General features: G+C 37.8%; 1 protein-coding gene across 5 annotated transcripts in view; it reads right to left on the minus strand.

Annotated features, from left to right (window-relative positions):
- LOC114571718 (neurexin-1a) overlaps positions 1 to 18,886 on the minus strand; it is a 264,301-nt gene extending 245,415 nt beyond the window's left edge. For 2 of the 5 annotated variants that reach the window (XM_028602858.1, XM_028602856.1), the window contains exons 1-3: positions 18,164 to 18,886; positions 2,163 to 2,180; positions 685 to 714 (exon numbers count right to left, since the gene is read on the minus strand). In XM_028602858.1, coding sequence (XP_028458659.1) covers positions 685 to 714; positions 2,163 to 2,180; positions 18,164 to 18,875 — 760 coding nt within the window. In that variant the 5' untranslated portion in view covers positions 18,876 to 18,886. The remainder of the gene's footprint in view (positions 1 to 684; positions 715 to 2,162; positions 2,181 to 18,163) is intronic. The other 3 variants (XM_028602857.1, XM_028602866.1, XM_028602864.1) reach the window with 2 other exon arrangements.
- Between the last annotated feature and the right edge of the window lie 575 nt (positions 18,887 to 19,461).

Consider the following 19,461-nt stretch of genomic DNA (forward strand, 5'->3'; position numbering starts at 1 on the left):
AGAACAAAAGGAGAGGAGACAGGGATAAGTGTCGTGGACAAGTCGGAAAAGGACAGACGACAGGAGAAAGTGGCTTGATGGCTACATTTATGTGCATATAGACGACAGGAAATGTGTGACAGCAAAAGGGGACTAATAAAGGAAAGTGGAACGAGAAGAACAACACTTCACCGCCCTGCAGTGCCGCATGATAAGGATAAGCTGTAGCCACACAAATGGATAGATGAAGATAGAATGGACAGATCATATGTGCAGACACACTGCAACATGCATGACAGATGAGGATTAGTTTAAAAATCAGTAAGCTATTTCCCACCACCATGCATTATATCCTAATGATGTTAATGCAAATGTCTCTTTACTTGAACCACGTCATTATAAAACAGAGTATACAGTAGATAAGAATAATTGAAACAAAAGAAAATATGGAGAGAAATGACACGGCTACCCAGCGGAGTGTGGAGTAGAAAGCCAAATGAGCTTGAAAAAGGGGTCATACAGAGAAAAAAAAGTCACTGGGAGAATTAAAATCAACTAGGTCATTCAAAATAAGTGAAATGACAGCCCATATATGAAGCTTCAAGCCTGAGTATTGCACACAAGTTATATGTTATGTACTTCTGAGCACAATGGGAGAAGGAGGGACAATGGAAGAATGATGGGAAAAAGAAACAGAGCTCATACCTTGGTCGCCCATCATCAGGTGTGCCAGACCTTAAAGGAAAACAAGAGCACAGTCAGCAGAGAACAAGGGATCATGGGAAGCCGTGTGACACTGGACACGCAGACATCTATTTCAGAAGTAGATGTCTGTGTTACTTAAGGAGTGTTGGGATAGGGAAGAGTGGGACGGAGAAAAAGAGGAGGATGCACAGACAGGGTCAGCACGATGAGCATTTAGTCAACCAAAGTAGGTTGCAATGCATCATCAGCCACTTACTAGTCATCATTCAGAAATCTAAATTCAGGTTGACCTTTTTCTTTAATACACAGACCATCAGCCCACCTACCAATGAAACAGCGATCCCTATGCACAAATATAGCAGGAGACTGTTTTACCTTGACTTCAACAACTGTCAACATTGAGTCATACTTATGTCATGCAGAAAAAAAGGAAGATAATTGAACATGGTCTGAGCTATTTTGGATAGCAATGACTACACATTTGTATTACATTAATTTCATTGACACAGTTAACTAATAAACTTTCCATGAGCTATAAGTTCTAGCCACAGCATTGATTTGTTTGGCTGGTTGATCCATTTTTCTCTCCATTGTACTTCTGGCATACAGGTGACATGCTTCTACATTTCATTAACCTGCTGTTTGAAGATATGGGTGATTTCAACCACAAACTAACAATAATTTCCGATGTCCCGATGGAATCCTAATGAAAGGAAAGCGAAACAAAATGGCTAATAAAGAAGACAGTAGCATTGAGTGAAAAGTTTGTTTTGAAGGTCTCTGTCAATTTTTATGATGCTATAAGTACCCGCAAGCCACTTCTCATATTCAACCAAATAAAAACTGCATATACTTGATTGAGTGAGTAGCCTATCACATCTCCTCTGTTTACTACTGATTTAAGAAATGAGTGTATTTTGTTCTGTTTTATAGTGCAATGCTCTAACAATGCTTTGATTATAGTATTGCTTAGCTAAGCCTTTCAAAATGATTTTTACTTAAGGATGCTCACTTTCTGATTGATTTAGTTAACCTAAAGCCCATTGTGATTTAAGTATTTGCTCACAGGGTGCAAAGCCCTACTGGCTTTAAAAAATAAAATAAAATAAACTGAGTACTGAATTACCCCCAACATAAAAAAGTGAATGGAAATATTTATAGTTAACCAGTTGGTAGCTTAGAAAAACAGCAGTACTCGGAACCTGCTGCAGTATAGAGTAAGAAAAGCTAATTCCAATCTTATTTTTCATACTTGATTTAGGTATTAGTTCATATACATAAAGAATTATAACAGTACAGTAAAAAAAAAAAAAAAAAAAAAATGAAACCTGATTAATGAGACTTACCACTCCAAAAATATATATATATATATCAATACCATTATCAGTATACAACATTTATTTAAGGAGCCTAAGCCATGACAATGTTTAGGCATACAGAATTTAGCAAGAATGGAAACCAATGGTTGAAATACCCACCTTCAGTATAGTTGTCTTCTGGAAGCACAGACAGGCAAAGAGAAAGAGAGGAAGACATTCATTAAGCAGCATGCAGACTAGTACTGGCCGTTGCATGTCATAACCATGCAAGGCATTATACATCACATGCAAGTGACCTATTGTAACCCCTGCAGAGGAAATGTATGCATAGGCTTTCGTTTGTTGTCCAACCTTGTCGTTTGTACACTGACCTGGAATACAGGACAGAGTTGTAACTGAATTAGCCCTTCTGAATATTTGATATCAGCTTAAAAAACTGAATTCTTTGTTGGCAAAACTGGCATCACTGTTAAAAGATTGAAGAACCAGTATTGATCATAAGGTGTAAGGGAATAAACATCGTGATGCTCCTGTTGCATTAGGATCATTACATTTTTTTTATTTATTTATTTGATTTTTTGTATTTTAAACATGATAACGTTTGGTATCAACTCTGGTAACAACTATTTAATTGAATAGACTCAATGGAATCTGTGTGAAAAGCTGCTCTACACTGCATGTGATGAGATGCACTGCAAGAGAAAATACGCAAAGTAAATAGAGTTGGCAGTGGTATAGCAATACCTCTAAGGGTTCAGATTGGACAGCAGGGTCTCGTGACTGGAACTCTATTCAGGTGATTTGGTCACCGTACTGAAAGCAATGACCAGTGAGCACATATTGGCAATGCAAATGAAATTGCACTAAAACTGATTTTGGCAATCAAAGTGAGGTGTGAGGAGGTGAGAAACTGCCATGTCAAATCTGTCACTCTAATAAAGGAGACCGAAAGAAGAATGACATGTTGGTAAAGTAATAACAAACAGGTGAGGTAAACATCAGCCTACTAGTGGGAGGAAAATAAATGGGTTTGAGAAAACATGCAAAACCAGTGAAATGAGAGTGTGTAAGGGCCCAACTGCCTACAAACAGAACAAAACATAGTCAGTCAACAGTTCTAGTCTTGCAATGGTGCCTGGTATCTGATTCCATATTTAATAATTTAAATATTTAAAATCAGAATTTAGCAAAAATACACAAAATGGTATTAAGTGAAGATTTGATGATATTACATTATTATGATTTCTAAATCGGACAATCATGAACTGAAATCATAAAGACAGTAGCATGCAATGTCTAATCAATACAATAATACTTGTACAACAGAAAATGATCCTATAATAAATCCAGTTAATGTAACCATGCGACCGGTTGGGCACAAAAGCCCAATGTTCCACTACAAAATTAATTCCTACCTCTTTAAAATGGTTTGTTGCCCAGATTCAAGCGATTTTTTGACCCAAAACTTACCATCACCACTGGTTCCCCTTCCAAATCAGACATCATGCACAAAAAAACACTCCAAATCATAATTTTGTGAACAAATTACAAGAAAATAAAATAGTTTCACTTAACATGGCAAGACCAATTCAGTTAAGTGATATGTCAAATTTGTTTTACATACATGTTGTAAGAGTTTCTACATACTGTGAAGTACTATTATCAATTAAAATAGTGCCTCATTTATCCAAGCCCCTTGTGGAATGGAGGATATTTTAGATATGTATATCATTTTTATAATTATATATATTTTTTCAAACAAAACTATTGTTTGAAAAAAATTTGAATAGCACACAAATTCATGTACATGTCATTTAGTAATTTCATTGGATTGGGTGCATTTTATGCATCATGTGGATCATATTTCCTAATTTCAACAGTTTACAGTAGATACACAAAAAAAAGTGCACTTTGTTCACAAAAAGTTAGCTTGATGATGAAAAGCACAGTGCTGAAAATTCATTCTGACAAGGCAAGCATGAAGCTGGCAGTTGCAAAGTGACCACATGAGAAGTGAAAAGTAAAAGAATCACGACTGTCTGCTGATGTCAAGACCACAAAGACTGATGCTGACTTTTGCCACGATAATTAATCAATTCTTCCCGCTACGTTTCAATTCAAAGAGTTGCCTGTTTAAGAGAATTATTTTGATAGTTTATTTAAGATTGTGTGTAAGGTTATTGTGCAATAAACATTCTGTTATAGGGATCCCCTTCCTCTAATTATTGGTGATCATAACCAAATTAAAATCTGATTTAGAGGTAAAATGATTCAGTCCTAATTAAGTATAGCTTGAGAGACATGCAGTATGTAGAATCCTTTTATTAAATCTGATCTGAGCACATTTTCTTCATACTTAGAGAGACCTACACATAATTTAGATGCCAACAGGGGAGAAACAACACATAAGAAAACAATATATAGGTGCTCAGAGAATTTGATTTGTTGAAGGATTGTTTCCAGTAGTATGAATAGTTACTTTGTATTTTGAATCAAACTTCAGCAATCTTCAGTGGCCATCCTTAACAAGGTTTCATTTGTTAGTGTTCTGAAGAAAAGAAGCTTTCCTCTAGCAGCAGTCAGGGGCCATCAAAACGACCCCCCTATCTCTCTCACTCAAACACACACACACACACACACACACACACACACACACACACACACTTCCTTTCACAAATGTACCCAGCTGGTTACATCCTAATCCAGAGACGTAAATCCATTTAATCCCCTTGACAAAGTGATCCCAGTGCTATTGTGCTGGTAACACTACACCGAAATGCACTCAACTCTCTATCTATCAGACGATCTGCATCTCTGATGGTCTTGTTGATCATGCACATGGTGTTTAGCTCATGGAAAGTAATTACATTACTATTCTAGTTGATGCCAAACTGAATGAAACATCTGGTGTGCGACAGCAAAATAAATAAATTGAAGGATGGTAAATTCATCCATAAATCAATTTTCTTTTCTATTTCACTCCTGCAGACATGATTGTGACAGCTCAACACAACCTTGACTGTGAGCCCAAAACTTCGACAACTGATTAATGCCAAAGTGACAGTCCATAGAAATCCAAAGTAACTAGCAGCACTGAATCCTCTAGTATACAATGCGCTGGTTACCATCAGCCAGCTCGACAAACTGCCACCATGTCTGTCCTGCAGTGTGTCTGAATGCACTTGGCTGAAGAGACATGGCAAGAGAAGGGGGGGGGGGGGTGTTCTATAAAGTAACGTGTCACATTCACTACAGTTTTTCTTTGCAACATTCACTACACATAACATCCAGCAAGAGTTATTATTTATTTTTCTCTGCCATTTGACAATTTTGGAACATCCTGTTTGCCTGAATCAACCTTGGATGACTAATGTCATCAACATGCAGTGACGGAAATATTTGTCTCTATAATGTGTTTGCCTTGTTTCAGCTGGTTCCACAGTAAAACTCAAAATTCAAGAGGTATTTCTTTTAACATCATAACAAGCACTCCCTTGAATGTAACACACTCACAATTAAATGGTTACTGCCGTTGAACTCTTCTAATGATTTGTCTCTACTGAAAGGAAACTCTTTGTAGTTTACTATCAAAAGGTCAAAAACAATGTACACAAGACTTAACTAAAATTAAGAGGTACAAATGTGGGGAAAATGTGGTTGGTTCTTGCTTATTTTCTAGCCTAGTTCTGTATGTGCTATGTGCACATCACTGCAGATACAACTTCTTATTTTCTAAGACGTGGTATCTGCAGTGATGTTGGGAACCTGAAATGGTTTTCAAATATATAATGATAAAGCAAATGATGTATATTCTGTCAAGGTTAGGTAAGGACTCAATTGCATGCTATTACTATGAATGTAAACAACATTCCACCTGCTTATATTCACTGCTGCTTGTCAACATGAACCACACCAGGGAAATATCTATATCTGTTTATTCCCCCCACCCAAACACACACACAGACCTAAATTCTTTACTCAAAGACTGTGTGCAATCGTACCCGCCTTTCAATAATTGCTTTCAGTTAAAAAGCGGGCCTAATTGTGTCTGTAATGTAGCAGCTCTTAAACAAATGGCCCCATTCTCTCTTAGAAAGTTGTGTATTTAAAGAATGAAAATCTGAAAGTCAGACTTTACCTAAAACTTTAAAAAAGAAGTTATTAAGCAACTGACGCATCTTAATGAACAGTTCTATTCGATCTTAAATTGCCTCAAACTGAAGCAGTTTATCATGCTAGCATTACTTGCAAAAAGTAGGTCAGCTACAACTTCATTTCATTGTGGAAAAGCTGCTATTCTCCTTTCAAAAAACTCTATGTGGCTATTTGGACATCCCTTTAAAAGGTGCTGCAGAGATATGTGTATGTCACTGCTGGAGAATTTTTAAGAGACACTATGCAATGTGACGTCAGTTAACTGCACACGGCATGTTTGCCAACTCGTCCTGGTGAATCCAAATGATAATGCACATTATCTAAGACTGTGTTGACGGACAGCATTTCGATTGTAATCCTCCTCTGTATCCTATATCTCATCACATACTGTAAAGACATGATATTCTACAATTCCCATAATGCAACTCAATAGTGCCCTTAGGGAGTACTAATGTCATCACCATACAAGCAATCGGTGGCAGTTTCTCTAGGAGGCCAAAGGAAGCCTGGCCTCCCCATAAAAATATAAAACATAATTTAAAATATAAAAACTAAATTTATGATTACCACAGCTGATTTTGCCATTTCCCTTACCAAAACATTCCATAATAATTTTCTTCTTTAGCTTGTGGAGCGAAACAGCGCCCCTGCGTGTGTGGTGCAGTCCTGTCTAGTGGTTAGTAAAATGCTACGAACGCTCAAAGGAGGCCAGCTTTTCCTGGCATCCCTGAGAGAAAAAGTAAACATTTTCAGCCAATCAGATTCAGGCCAGGTTTGACCAAGCTTGAATAGTTAATTCATCGTAAATAAAAAAAACAGGGAGGCCAAGTTCAACCAGGCATCTAACCAATCACATGCCTCAGACCAGATGTGTAACTATGGTAATTACACGTATGTGGCGGGGCCAGCCGGCGTCAGCTAACAGTAAGTTGGCGAGATTACATAATGTATGGCGATCTTGATCTAGTTCTTCACTGAACTAGCTTTTGAGCTACAACTGAAAATTAAACACAACGGTAGGCATACACCAAAGGGAACTTACGTTATGATGCATTGCATTTCTGACTTTGTTTACATTCATTTTCCACCAAGAGCACTCAGCAACAAACTCAAATAAACAGAGCCCTGTTATGAAACATTATCTTACAAGCGTAGGCTCTGTTGTAAAGGCTAACGGTGCTCGGTTAGCATAATGAAAGCATGTTAGAAAGCACAGCTGAAACACGTCATAAATGGAGTAACATAGTGTTAGCCACAATGCTAACGACATTGATAACCAAACCACACGGTGCTACAATTACTACAACTAGTATCACTACTTTTTAGTGGTTTATAAGCAACCTGTTTCCCATTAATAAGAATACAGATGTTAATATATGAAGTCAATGCTGATTCTGACAGATGGATTAACATTAGCTGTCTACATGAAGCTCCCAGTTGAGGTCTTATAACGTTAAGCCGCGACGCAGGAAACAAGAACGAGCTAATTAATGACAACAGAAGAATTTTGACTTGGTGGATGTCAATTTAAAATTCATGTTAAAACAATACTAGTAACATTACTCAATCTTTCTACTGTAAAGTTAGCTCCGTGCCCTAAGATATGACAATGCGTTGTGTTGACTTCTGGTACTGATGCACAAAAATGACAAATAAAAGAATCTTGAATCTTGTGTTACTCACTCCAGTTAACTTTATTGTTCATCAGCTGTGACGTGACCAAAGCATTTCATTTTTACATGTGCATAGGCGTGAGATGGGTGAGATTTGCAAACGCTGGCCAACACATTTATAAAAAATACACATTTGAATAGTAATTTCAGCATTTGATTAGTATCGAGTGATACTCTTCGAATTACATTTGACTTCCGGAATTCGTTTCAACAGTCATTATGTAACCATAAGGCAATATGCCCATACCAAGCTCACTGGCTTCCTCGGTAAAATTTGCCACGCACCGCCACTGCAAGCATTAACAAAGATGAACAGAAGGGATTGAATCCATTGCCAGCCCATTAGACAGTTGTGAATTTGAAAAATAGTAGCAGGAAGGCTGCTCTAAAATCCCTTGAAGCAGAAGCGCGAGTTAAGGGAAAATGTAAAAGCCTTGCAGCAAAGGTCAGAGCTACTAGAGGATCGATGTGTTGTTAAATTACAAATTTGACCAAATCAAGAGTAATGAGTATAAGTGAGGGCTCATTTCTTAGTACCACAGCCTGAACCTAATGCATCTATCTTACAGAAGAGTGTTAGTGGCATTACACAGCTCACCATCTCCCTCATTATCCTCCCCAAGCAACAGTAAGAGTGGCGAGAGAGAGAGGAAATGGCCAGAGTGACCAGCCACTCTGATTGAAATTGATAGCTCTCACAGCTGTGGCTATACTGCACAATTCCTACTGTCACCAGCTGAGTCGGTCAATGGTGCCAAATGCTTTCAGAACAATATACTCTTCATTCCACCTTTTTGGGAGGTCACCCCACGGACATTGGATTCTTTGAAATGAGACATTGTCCAATAAGTTGGGTAGAGTTCCATATTTTAGCAGAATGACAACTAGTGTACAAAGACTGATTACAGACTTAATAAAGACATAGTTTGACTTTCTGTCGGAGAATTAGATGAAGAGATAATACCACTCTCATGTCTGTCCATTAAAATATAAGCCTGCAGCCAACTGACAGTTAGCTGATCTTAGCATAAACACTGTAAAAAAGGGGAAAACAGCCTGGCTCTGTCTGAAAGCTAACAAAATGTGCAAGTTAGGCAGAGCCATGCTAGCAGTTTCGCCAGTGTCTAGTGTTTATGCTAAGCTACGCTAACTGACTGCTGCTGTAGCTTCATATTTAACAGATTTGACATGATCTTCTAATCTCACTCTCTGCCAGAAAGGGAAAAAACAGCATTTTCCAAAATGTCAAACTACTGCCTAAAGGAAACTCATCAATAAAACTGTGATAGAAATGTATGTCTAATCACATTTCTTTCAAATTGTCTTTCTTTATTCTAAAAATGGGATAATGGTGCACACAGACTTGAAAAAAAAAATATTTTTAAATGTTACTAATTAAATATACTAAAACAGTGTTAGTGTTTGATTTAATTAGTCTTATTGTGCAGATACTACATGGTTCATGGGACAGATGGTGTTGACAATGTAAGTCCAATCCAGATATTTCCAAAGAGACAGCCCAAGCAGAGAGGATTGTGGGAGCAGATGTGCTGAAGACCTTGCCATTCTTTTACATCTTGTGGGTCGGAATGATCCAACAGGATAATCAGAGCAGCTTATACAGTATTTCTAATAACCTTAATCCCAGGATTGACAATATCTAGGATAGTGTTACAGATGTGGAGTACATTTTTTTTGTGATGCAGTAGCTGTTAAACACTTGAGTATTAGGCCTGGCAGGGCAACTAAGATGTCTACTAAGAATCAGAAGTTTTTTTAATATAGAGCATTTGTAACATATTGTAATAGAAATCACAGCCTTGTGTTGAAGCAATGTGTGCCATGTTGTTCACCAAGCACCTTTTCTAGCTAAATATGCTCAGCAGTTGCTTAAGGAAACTAGCTGTGGCTCTCACTGTTGACGTGTGACAAATCCCTATCTGAAGAGTGGCTCTTCAGCTAAAATTAAGAGAAGTATTTATAAAGCACAATGAGCATTAAATAAAGCTAGCTCTAAGTACTGTGAATCCATTTCCATTTCCATTATACATGATTAGAGGGACAGAATTGTAAGAAAAAGAGATGAAACAAGGTGTTGAAAATGCAACTAATGCTTTCTGAATCTGATCAATTAATTAAGTATATATATATATATATATATATATATATATACACACATACTGCGTATTTTTCAAGAGGGAGCACTTACTACTAGAAAATCCCTAAATATGAAACATAACCTACACTACACTATAGTCAAATCAGGTTTATTTGTGCTGTTAGTCACAAAGGGCTTCAAAGTCACATAAAATGTTCCTGAAAAGTGATTTGTCTTCGCTCTATCATTATCACAACAGCTTTCAAATTATGGCAGTGCGCTTTAGACTTGTTTTTAGTATTTCAGGCGACTCTCATGAAGAATGACACCCAAACAGCAGCATCAAAGGCAACTTATGTTCAAAGTGAAAATATCATCTACAGCATGGAATTTAAAAAGGCAATTTTTTGCCTATATGTAGCTTTTATTCTGTATCTGTGTAGAGGAGATCAAGCTGTTCAGATTGCATAGAAAACATCCAGCAGTTATGCAAAGTAAAATAATTTCCCGCACAAAACACAAGTATGAATAAGGATGTCATGCATGATAAACAAACAAAGAAGAAAAATGTCTTTAAAGCCAAAATTCTGACCGATGTCATGCATACATGACATCACTACGTGGCAGTGGTTAAGAGATAACAGGATTCAATCAAGTAATTACGCATATCACAATATACTCTAAACTCCATATGCCAACTAACATGCTTCAAAAGGAAATGCACTGCATAGCCCAGTTTAATACGAGCATGTGTGAGTGTGGCATGGATATTTGGATGTGTTTATTTGTGCTGTGGGACGAATCCCGTTAAAGGAGGAGTTTGGTGTCAAAGAATTTCACAAACACCCTTTGACAGTCGGGAGCAGTTGTATTTAAACAAGGCAAAAATCCTCTGGAAAAATCCCTCTAATCTTTTTATCCCAATATCTGTCTTTGGTCTCAGAGACAGCAGTATGCTATTAATCTGCTTTTGTCTGAGTGAAGCTGCAGAATGCTTCTAGACAGAATGACACTCTCAGAGATATAGTGAGGCCACATGGTTTTTGCTACATACAATGACAGACATGCCTGAAAGGGAGAGCTTATTTGAATTAAGAATTTATCTTCCTATACAGTGTGTCTTAAAGCAGTTTAATTCATATATGTGAACATTATGAAAGCTACTGGATACTTAAAACCCAGCAAATGTACTGTATATGTCATTCACATGGAGCCATCCATATTAATCATCTAAAAATGATAGTGTTGCTTTTGACAAACACAAGCTACTTATTGAATTCACTAAATATACTGTTACTGTTTCCATACTGTGTTGCCTTGACCCATCCACCTTGGCCACCCAATACAACCCGGCCCACATATCCACTCTATTGTTTCTTTCAGTATGTGAGGTTGAATTGTCCTCAGGGATACAACTTGGCACACAATGTCCAGACCAGTACCTACCAGTACTTCGGTCTCCTACTGTATTAGTTTACCCTTCTATGGACATAATGTGTAAAAATAGATATTCAAATATATTCAAACCTATGTGTTTTAGAAGGAATAATCAACATTTTCAAAGTTTTGATCTACTACTTTGGTTCACTGTAACTACTCTCATCAACATCGTTTCCAGATACTGCAGTTAGCTGTTTTCATCTAAACAACTCTAATAAACACAATACCCTAACTGGTGAACATGCTGCTCAATAGACTATTTCCCTGAGGAGTTGGTGGAGACCAAGACAGAGCTAAAGGAGAATAAAATAAATATTTGACTGATGTTAGTCAGATACATGACTCCAAATGAATGGTAATGTTGTTCTATGTCTGTTATATGCGACTATTTGCTAAGAAGTTCACCATATCAACTTCTGATTCCCTGTTAACAACTTTTGCTGCCCCAAGTGACCAAAAATATTAACTGCTGTTTTTCTTGTTTCTCTTGCACTGGGTTAACATGCTAAATTTGGAACTTTTAACAAAAAAGAACTTCACTTTAATTTAGCTATACCTAAAATACTCACCTGCAAAAGAATGCCTTGTATTGACTAGAAACTGGTCCAGCAAGTATTCTAAAGGGGTACTATCTAACTGCTGAAATTGTAGGCTGGATGGCTTCTGTGAAAAAACACCAAGTGGTGTTATGGTAGGTGGGAAGTCATCGTTGTGGGAGATAATGTAAAACACCACCTCTAATGTAATCAATGGGTTGCCAAATTTATCAACTTTTAAATTCTTCTGGCAGGACATTTTACTAGGGTATCCTATTGCCACTGATAATAAATCCATTTGTGACAGACAGACACAGTTAAGGAACCAGTGTTATGAAAAATATAAACCTGACCAAAAACAACTGCATGTTGTTACATTGTATTACTTGATTATACATGTTATAGTAAAACCCTGTGACTAAAAAAGATTGACTGTACCACCCTGTAGCAAAATTTTACTTTCCAGATAAGCATAGAGAGCTCAGTAACTTTGAAATGTTTTCAGTAGCTCTATACACATTTGTGACACTGTAAGATCAGGTTCAAACTATTCAGGAAATGTTCCTCAATTTGTACATCAACCTGAAATCTAAAAAAAAAGTAATAATCAAAAATGAAATTTGCTGTGTAAAAACATGACAAGACCAAGGCATGCTCACAAACCTATTGATTGTGAACCTATGTGAACACATTGTCTCCTGCATATGTTGTACTACTTTCCTTCCTTAATATTGCAGTAAGGCACACATCTGTTGTGATGTTGTTGTCTTTATTGACTAAAATATTTCACATAACCAAGGAGGCTGATGATTAAAATGGTAAAATAGCTGTGACAAAAATTTACTTACTGTAGGCTGAAGTAATTTTTTGTACCCTGTCATCATGCATTAGCAGCTTAACTCATCTGACTGTCAGTCCTACAATGAGTGGTGTTAGTTTTAGGGACTTCCTAGAAGCTATGCTCTCAGCTAAAATCATAAAATGAAAGTGCAATGTAATCACTGCAATGACAGGTACAGTACTTACTGTATCAAGTCAATGTAAGTTATACTTTGAATTACTAATGCAAAAAAAAAAAAACAAAAAAAAATGCTGCACAGTCTTAGTTTAGATCTGCCCTACATTTTTACCTGGACTGATTCATGTTTAGCTAATGTACAATGAAATAAACCATTCCATTTTATCAAGATAAAATATGTGCTATGCAATGCATCTGTTATTTATCTAATGAAAAAAGGAGGGCAGGTTCTGGGAACTTACTGGCCATAGTGCATTTAAATAATTGTTTTAACCGATAAAAGGGATTTGTGCGTGTGTGTGTGTGTGTGTGTGTGTGTGTGTGTGTGTGTGTGTGTGTGTGTGTGTCTGTGAGTCAGGTCATGCAATGTGCAAGCTTGTTGTTGGACAGGGGAGACTTGACAGGTCTGGTGGCAAATCCTGCAATCCTTTCATCTAATCAAAGTAATACAACAGCTTTTAAATTATTTAATGGAAAGGTACATTTCAAACTGCAATTTACTTTTGAGGTGAATCAATGTATGGGCATTAGGTAAACTCCTGAGGTGACATATCTGTTTAACTATGCCTCTACTTTTTGTACAGGTAAATTTGCTGAATACAGATTGTGATTCTGACTGGGAAAAGACAATTTATTTAGACTAGAACTAAAGCTTTAATCACTATTTTAAATAATGGTCTAATAAAAAACATTTGCAGGAGTTGTTGTTGCTTGCTTCCCCTCTGCAGCTCAGGATGATGAGAAAGCAAGCAGCAATACCACATTACCACATGAGGTGGAAAAGAAATCTCTACTTGCTAGAATACTGAATTAGTTGGCAAAGGTACAAATGGTTGGATGCTTTCATCCAAAGGGACTTAAAGTACCATGATTTCAAACAATTTCAGCATGGATGGTTTTGGTGGATATTGAATCTCTTCATCTTGCAATGTTAGTGCCATGCAGAAATGAGAGCGGCCTTTCTTCTTTTATATGGCCTGGTGTCAAATGTAGTGACGCTAAAAAACATGGCTGGACAGAATCATAAAATACAGTTGATGGGAAGAGTTCAGCATGAACTAACAGTTTAACAGTGGTTTAGCTCAAACAAAAGACGTATGTCAAGAAATCTCATTGTCAACTCAAAGCAGTTCTTTTGTGCTATTTAGACTTGGAAGGCAAGGGAAACAGTTTTGGTGCTTTTTCTTTTTTTACAGGCACACAAGAAGAGGGATGTGATACACCAAGGCCAGACATCCCCATTTTTGCAGGTGAATACATATAGCTAGATTTAAAGCTGCGTTAATCAATATTTTTATATTACCAATGGATAAAATGACTATGTGTAATGTGAGAGATATGTTGCTCTTACTGACAAACCCACAGAGAATAGCTCTGTGGGGCTTTATAGTATCTTTGGGCTCATTGTTTTAATTTTACGACCCGCAGCTTTAATGTTTTAGTTCAGTCTAAGCGCTTTTATCAGCACCTTTCCAATGGCAGGGGGCAGCTGTTCTCAGCATTGTGATGAACCCCTTGTACGATTCCCACCCAGCATCAAACAGCAGACAACATAAGCGACTAGCTGGTTAAAAGAGTGAAGCATTTAGCAGCTATTAAGCCAGATATTCCCTGAGGTGTTGGTGGAGACCAAAACAGAGCTACGAAAAGAGTAAATATGGGAATTAAATGTTGTGTAATGTTGCTTTGTCTGCAGGATGTGTAATCAGGCAACTGTTTTCTAATATGTTTGCTATAAAAACTGAATATGATAAAGTGTATACATAAAGTTGTCAATGTTGTGTTTATAGGTTGATATGCTGCACCAAAGTTTCCAATTTTCTTTTTTTGTATTGCTATTACTACTTATAGGGCCCTATCTTGCACCCAGCACAATTGACTCTGTACACTGACGCATGTATCATTCCTATTTTGCACCCGACGCACAGACTCACGTCAGTAAGTTATGGAATGAACTTTTTCTGCCGGGGGCGGTTCAGCAAAAAGAGAAGGCGTGTTCCGGCGCAAACGTTCCCTAGTGCTATTTTGCAGTTTCAGAAACCAATTCCGCCACAGACCAGGAAAAACCTGGTCTAAAGTCAGTGGCGCGTTATTCAGATGCTATTTTAAAGGCGCATGCTTGGTTGTAATGTAGAGTGTGCACACAGCGCATACACTGTGCTTCTCTCATCTCACGGACCCAGCAGTTCCCAATTTTTGCAAACCATACATTACACCTTGCTTTACACAACATTTCCATGTTAAATGAGGAAATATTAGAGGACTTAAGGAGATGTGATGTTGAACTGCATGTGCCGATGCCACTTGACCCAAATGCCCTAGCAGCAGCACGGGAGAGGAGAGACAGAAGAGCTGCATCGTCTATAGTGAGGTAATCCCGGTCTAATGTTACTACATTGCAAAAATATCACCATGCATTCATAACCTCGTGATTCAGTGAGATTGAGCCCAAAACATCGGAAAGTATGTTTTTATGACATTTCTTTAATTACATTTTCTCAAAAAGAAAAATCAATAGCAAACGTCGGTCTCCTCGGCTGTGAACCGCTCCTGACGTGCGCCCATGGATGTATTCGAGATCCGCCCACAAAGCTACTTGTGTTTGGCGTTTGATACTTGCGTTTCAGATCGTTAAAATAGGGCCCTTAGTGTAGAAAATATCCACTATAACCAGCACCACTAGACATGTTAGACCCACCAGCTAACTATGAACAATGAACTTAGATAATGATGTCACACACTGCCTCTCAGGAAAAACCTTTTAAACTCATTGCTATATTCATCATAAGTTGACTGTGTGAGAGAACAATGCTGTTTGTATGTTTTGCGTAATTCCATCAAGCAGAGCAGGAGCATGATTGAGAGAGGGATTTCAATCCCACGCTGTGCTTTTTGGCTGTCGGGGATGACGGCAGCAGAGGTCTCATAGGTCTGACATATTGCCTCTTTGTCTTTGAGGCTTCTGTTTGTGTAATCTTGTGGATCTAATAACTTCAGTTTAGTATCTTGTAGTTTCTTTTCCATGTTTTGACGTGGTTATTCAGGCAAGATACAGTATATACAGTATAATAAGCGAGCAGATGTATAACTATCAATATAGACCTTCAGGATGAGTTTAAGATGCTGCTCTCTTTCTGAGTGTTTTTCTCACCCACCATTTTGGAACCTGCAAAATGAGTTCATTCAGGAGAACTAAATATGGGAAAAGTGACTCCTTTGTCACTGTCACTGCAGTACCTAAAATTAGGATGAACAATGTAATATTCAGGGTTTCAAATCAAAGTGTTTTGTGTCTTTGCAGTTTTTTTTTTTTTTTTAGATCAGCACATCACACTTACTTTATTCATGAATATATGTTTGTTTGGGATTCATTTACTAGAACAGGTCCATGAGACAACCAACTCCCTATATGTGTGCATATAGACACGTTACATGGAAAGTGACCATATCTTTAAGGATTGTTGTGGTTATTATATAGAAGCTTTCACATTCATGAACTATAATGTATATGGTCCTTATTGCCATGATATATTCATTACATTACATTCATTAAAGGATAGCTGCTCAGCCTTCATGCAGCACAAAGACGATATCTTTCACATCACTCATCTTAACGCTGCAATAACATAACCAATTAGTTCTTTCATGGCCATAAAACTATTAACATCAGAAGCCACGTGGTGTAAAAATTATGACATTTTCCTACAATTTCTTGACTAATGAGAAACACTCAAGAAAGGGACCTGCGACAGCAAATACTAATTGATTTGCAGTCGTATTCAAAGAGTTATTTAATTTAAAGCCAGTCGGGGTGCTATGATGCAGTATTGCAATACAGCCTGCTATTTCTCACTGATGTGCAGTGGTTTAAATAAACAAATACTTAATGCTGCCCAACATTGAAAGCCTGTTAGTGAACTACAGCAACAGTCATTCATTGTGTCAGTGCATGAGGTTAGTAAAAGACCCTATGCTCCCTCCCGTTGTATTAACACCATTAACAAAACTACTATGACTACAGCAGAAAATAAAACATAGGACATTCTAATGTCTAGTGGTATTTCATATTTGCCTCAATGACTAACGACTATCAGATGGGAATATCTTATGCTGCAGTAGTAAATTATCCAACGCTGGCCTAATGAGCTTATTGTTAATAAAAGACGAATGTGCTTGAGTAAAGGTATATGAGCATATGAAATTAAATGTAAATTATGGCCTTTATATATTGGCCTATATGTTATAATGAGTCCATCAGTGTTTTAATAAACTTGAGTAATAGATTTTTAAAAATAAACCACACACAGTACACATCACACCCTTCCCCCATCACACTCGGCCTGACCAAAAAACCTGCTCCTCCCCACCACAGCAGTAAACTGCCAACCTGTGGGCAGCTCTGCACTCAATACCCTAAATGCTGATACATTAACGATGAGAATTATAAGAGACCCTGATTTTATGATCACGATATTTGGCCACAATAAGAGTGACTCTATTCTCACTACCTCAAAGAACTCCATGTTCTCTTTGTGTATTGATCAGCTGGGTCTTTTATTCTCCTGCATTACACGGCAAATTGTTTAATTGGTTAGAATTATTAAGCCATTTAGATCACCATTTTGAGGGGAAGTCGTGGCTCAGTCATGCTTGGATTGCTTTTGTTTAGAAAATGATCTGATAACAATAGATTCTAATGTGACGATCTTAAATTATCAATGTAATAATAACAACACTGTTAGCAACAAAAAACCTCAACCAGTTATAATTTTGGTTCTCTTCTGTTGCAAATATCTGTTGGGCGCTTTTTATACTACGTGAAGTCAATGACATCATTCGTGTTTACTCCATGTGACTCGTAGATTACTCCTGCTCTTGCATTTGAGGTAAGCCATTGGAGCTGATGTTTCATAGGTCAACCAATCCCCATGGACCTGTTTTATAAGAATGGAAGACACCTTTGGGGATGGAGAACACCTGCATGTTTTGCTAATGAGCCCTTGCAGGAGATTCGCTCATTACAAACAACTGTATTGCAGATCGATGACACACATCATAAGACTAAAACACACATATGGATTTAGCCAAATAGAGGAGGGAAATGCATTACTTTATGACTGATGGTAATTACAATAGGGTACTTGAATTTGTTTAAATCAGTCCATCTTGCGGCTGACTGGAAAGGTTACAAAGGACACGTTGTACCGACTCTATGTCTGAACTGAATCCAGATGTCTTACCTTCACTGCAGTCCTTTCCTTGGAACCCTGTCCGAGTGCAGTCACATGTTGGTTCGTTGTTAATTAAACTGCAGACTCCTCCATTTAAGCACATGTTAGTTGAACCGCAGAGGTTTTTCAAGACCCCGTCACTGTTGATCATGACAGACTCCGTGTTGTTGACCTTTATGTCTGTTATCCATCCAGTGAAAGGTAGCTGATCCTTTACTGCAGCTGATGTGAGTCGCAACGACACAGATCGTAATTCTGGTGGTATTCCACCAACAAACAAATGGCTGAAAACAGTCATATCCCGTCTTTTTGACTTCACCTCGACCCATTTCGTCTCATTGTCCACCTTTAGGGTTGTGTTCTTAAAGTTTCTCCTTATCGTGACCGCGTGCCATTGGCTGTCGTTGACCGCCATGTCAGAAACGACGGTTGCAGGCTCGGCACAGAAGATCGAGAAACGAAGGTTGAGTTTACCATTCAGTAAGAAAAGTTCTAGAAAGTCACAAAATCCCTCATCGTCGAAGTAAACTAGCAGCCCATGGGAACTCTTTGTTTTCATATTGAAGCTCATTTCGCTTTCACAACATGCATTCCACACTGGAAATCTAGCCCACTGGCCCTCAGCATCTGTAAATTCTAGACAAGTGCCTATTTCTACAAAGCAACAAATGAGCAGCCCAACCCATATGATATGGGCACCATGTGGCTTTTGTAAAACCATTGTGTGATCACAAAATCTGTGCAGGTGAACAGGGATTTATAGGGCTTAATTTATTTATAAGAACCTTTGCTTAAGCAAGAATTATATTGTGTTGACTGTAAGAGAGTAGACTGGCATATAAGTGACTGTCTACATGGATAAAGTGTGAGCTGATGCATTGTAAGACAAGAGATTAAATGCTATAATATATTTGCATAGCAATAGGCTTTGCCAACACTTACTTCCTGGAGCAAATACCATTACCTCACACTGTCCAGGCCACTGGCCAAACCTCTCACTGTTTGCGCCAAAATGGTTTGAACTGTTTAAAGGTCCTCTCTGCCATGGCTATTTAGAGCAAAGTGACAGAAATTCAAATATCCATTGGGCACACTCGATCTAATTTATGTAATTATGGAACAGTCCCTTCTGGTGCCAGTTAGTGTGTGCACGGTTTCACTTGAGTTGAAATGGCAGCTTTAATCTTCATGTTCACGCCAACATTCGTTGGCATGTAACTGGAAGCCTTGCTCGGGGCATTTCACCCTGCATCCTCCATAGCAATAAGAAAAAATGCCATATGGAGACACGTTGGCTGATAAGCTCA

Source organism: Perca flavescens, chromosome 17 (assembly GCF_004354835.1).
Source record: "Perca flavescens isolate YP-PL-M2 chromosome 17, PFLA_1.0, whole genome shotgun sequence".
NCBI classification, from domain to species: domain Eukaryota; kingdom Metazoa; phylum Chordata; class Actinopteri; order Perciformes; family Percidae; genus Perca; species Perca flavescens.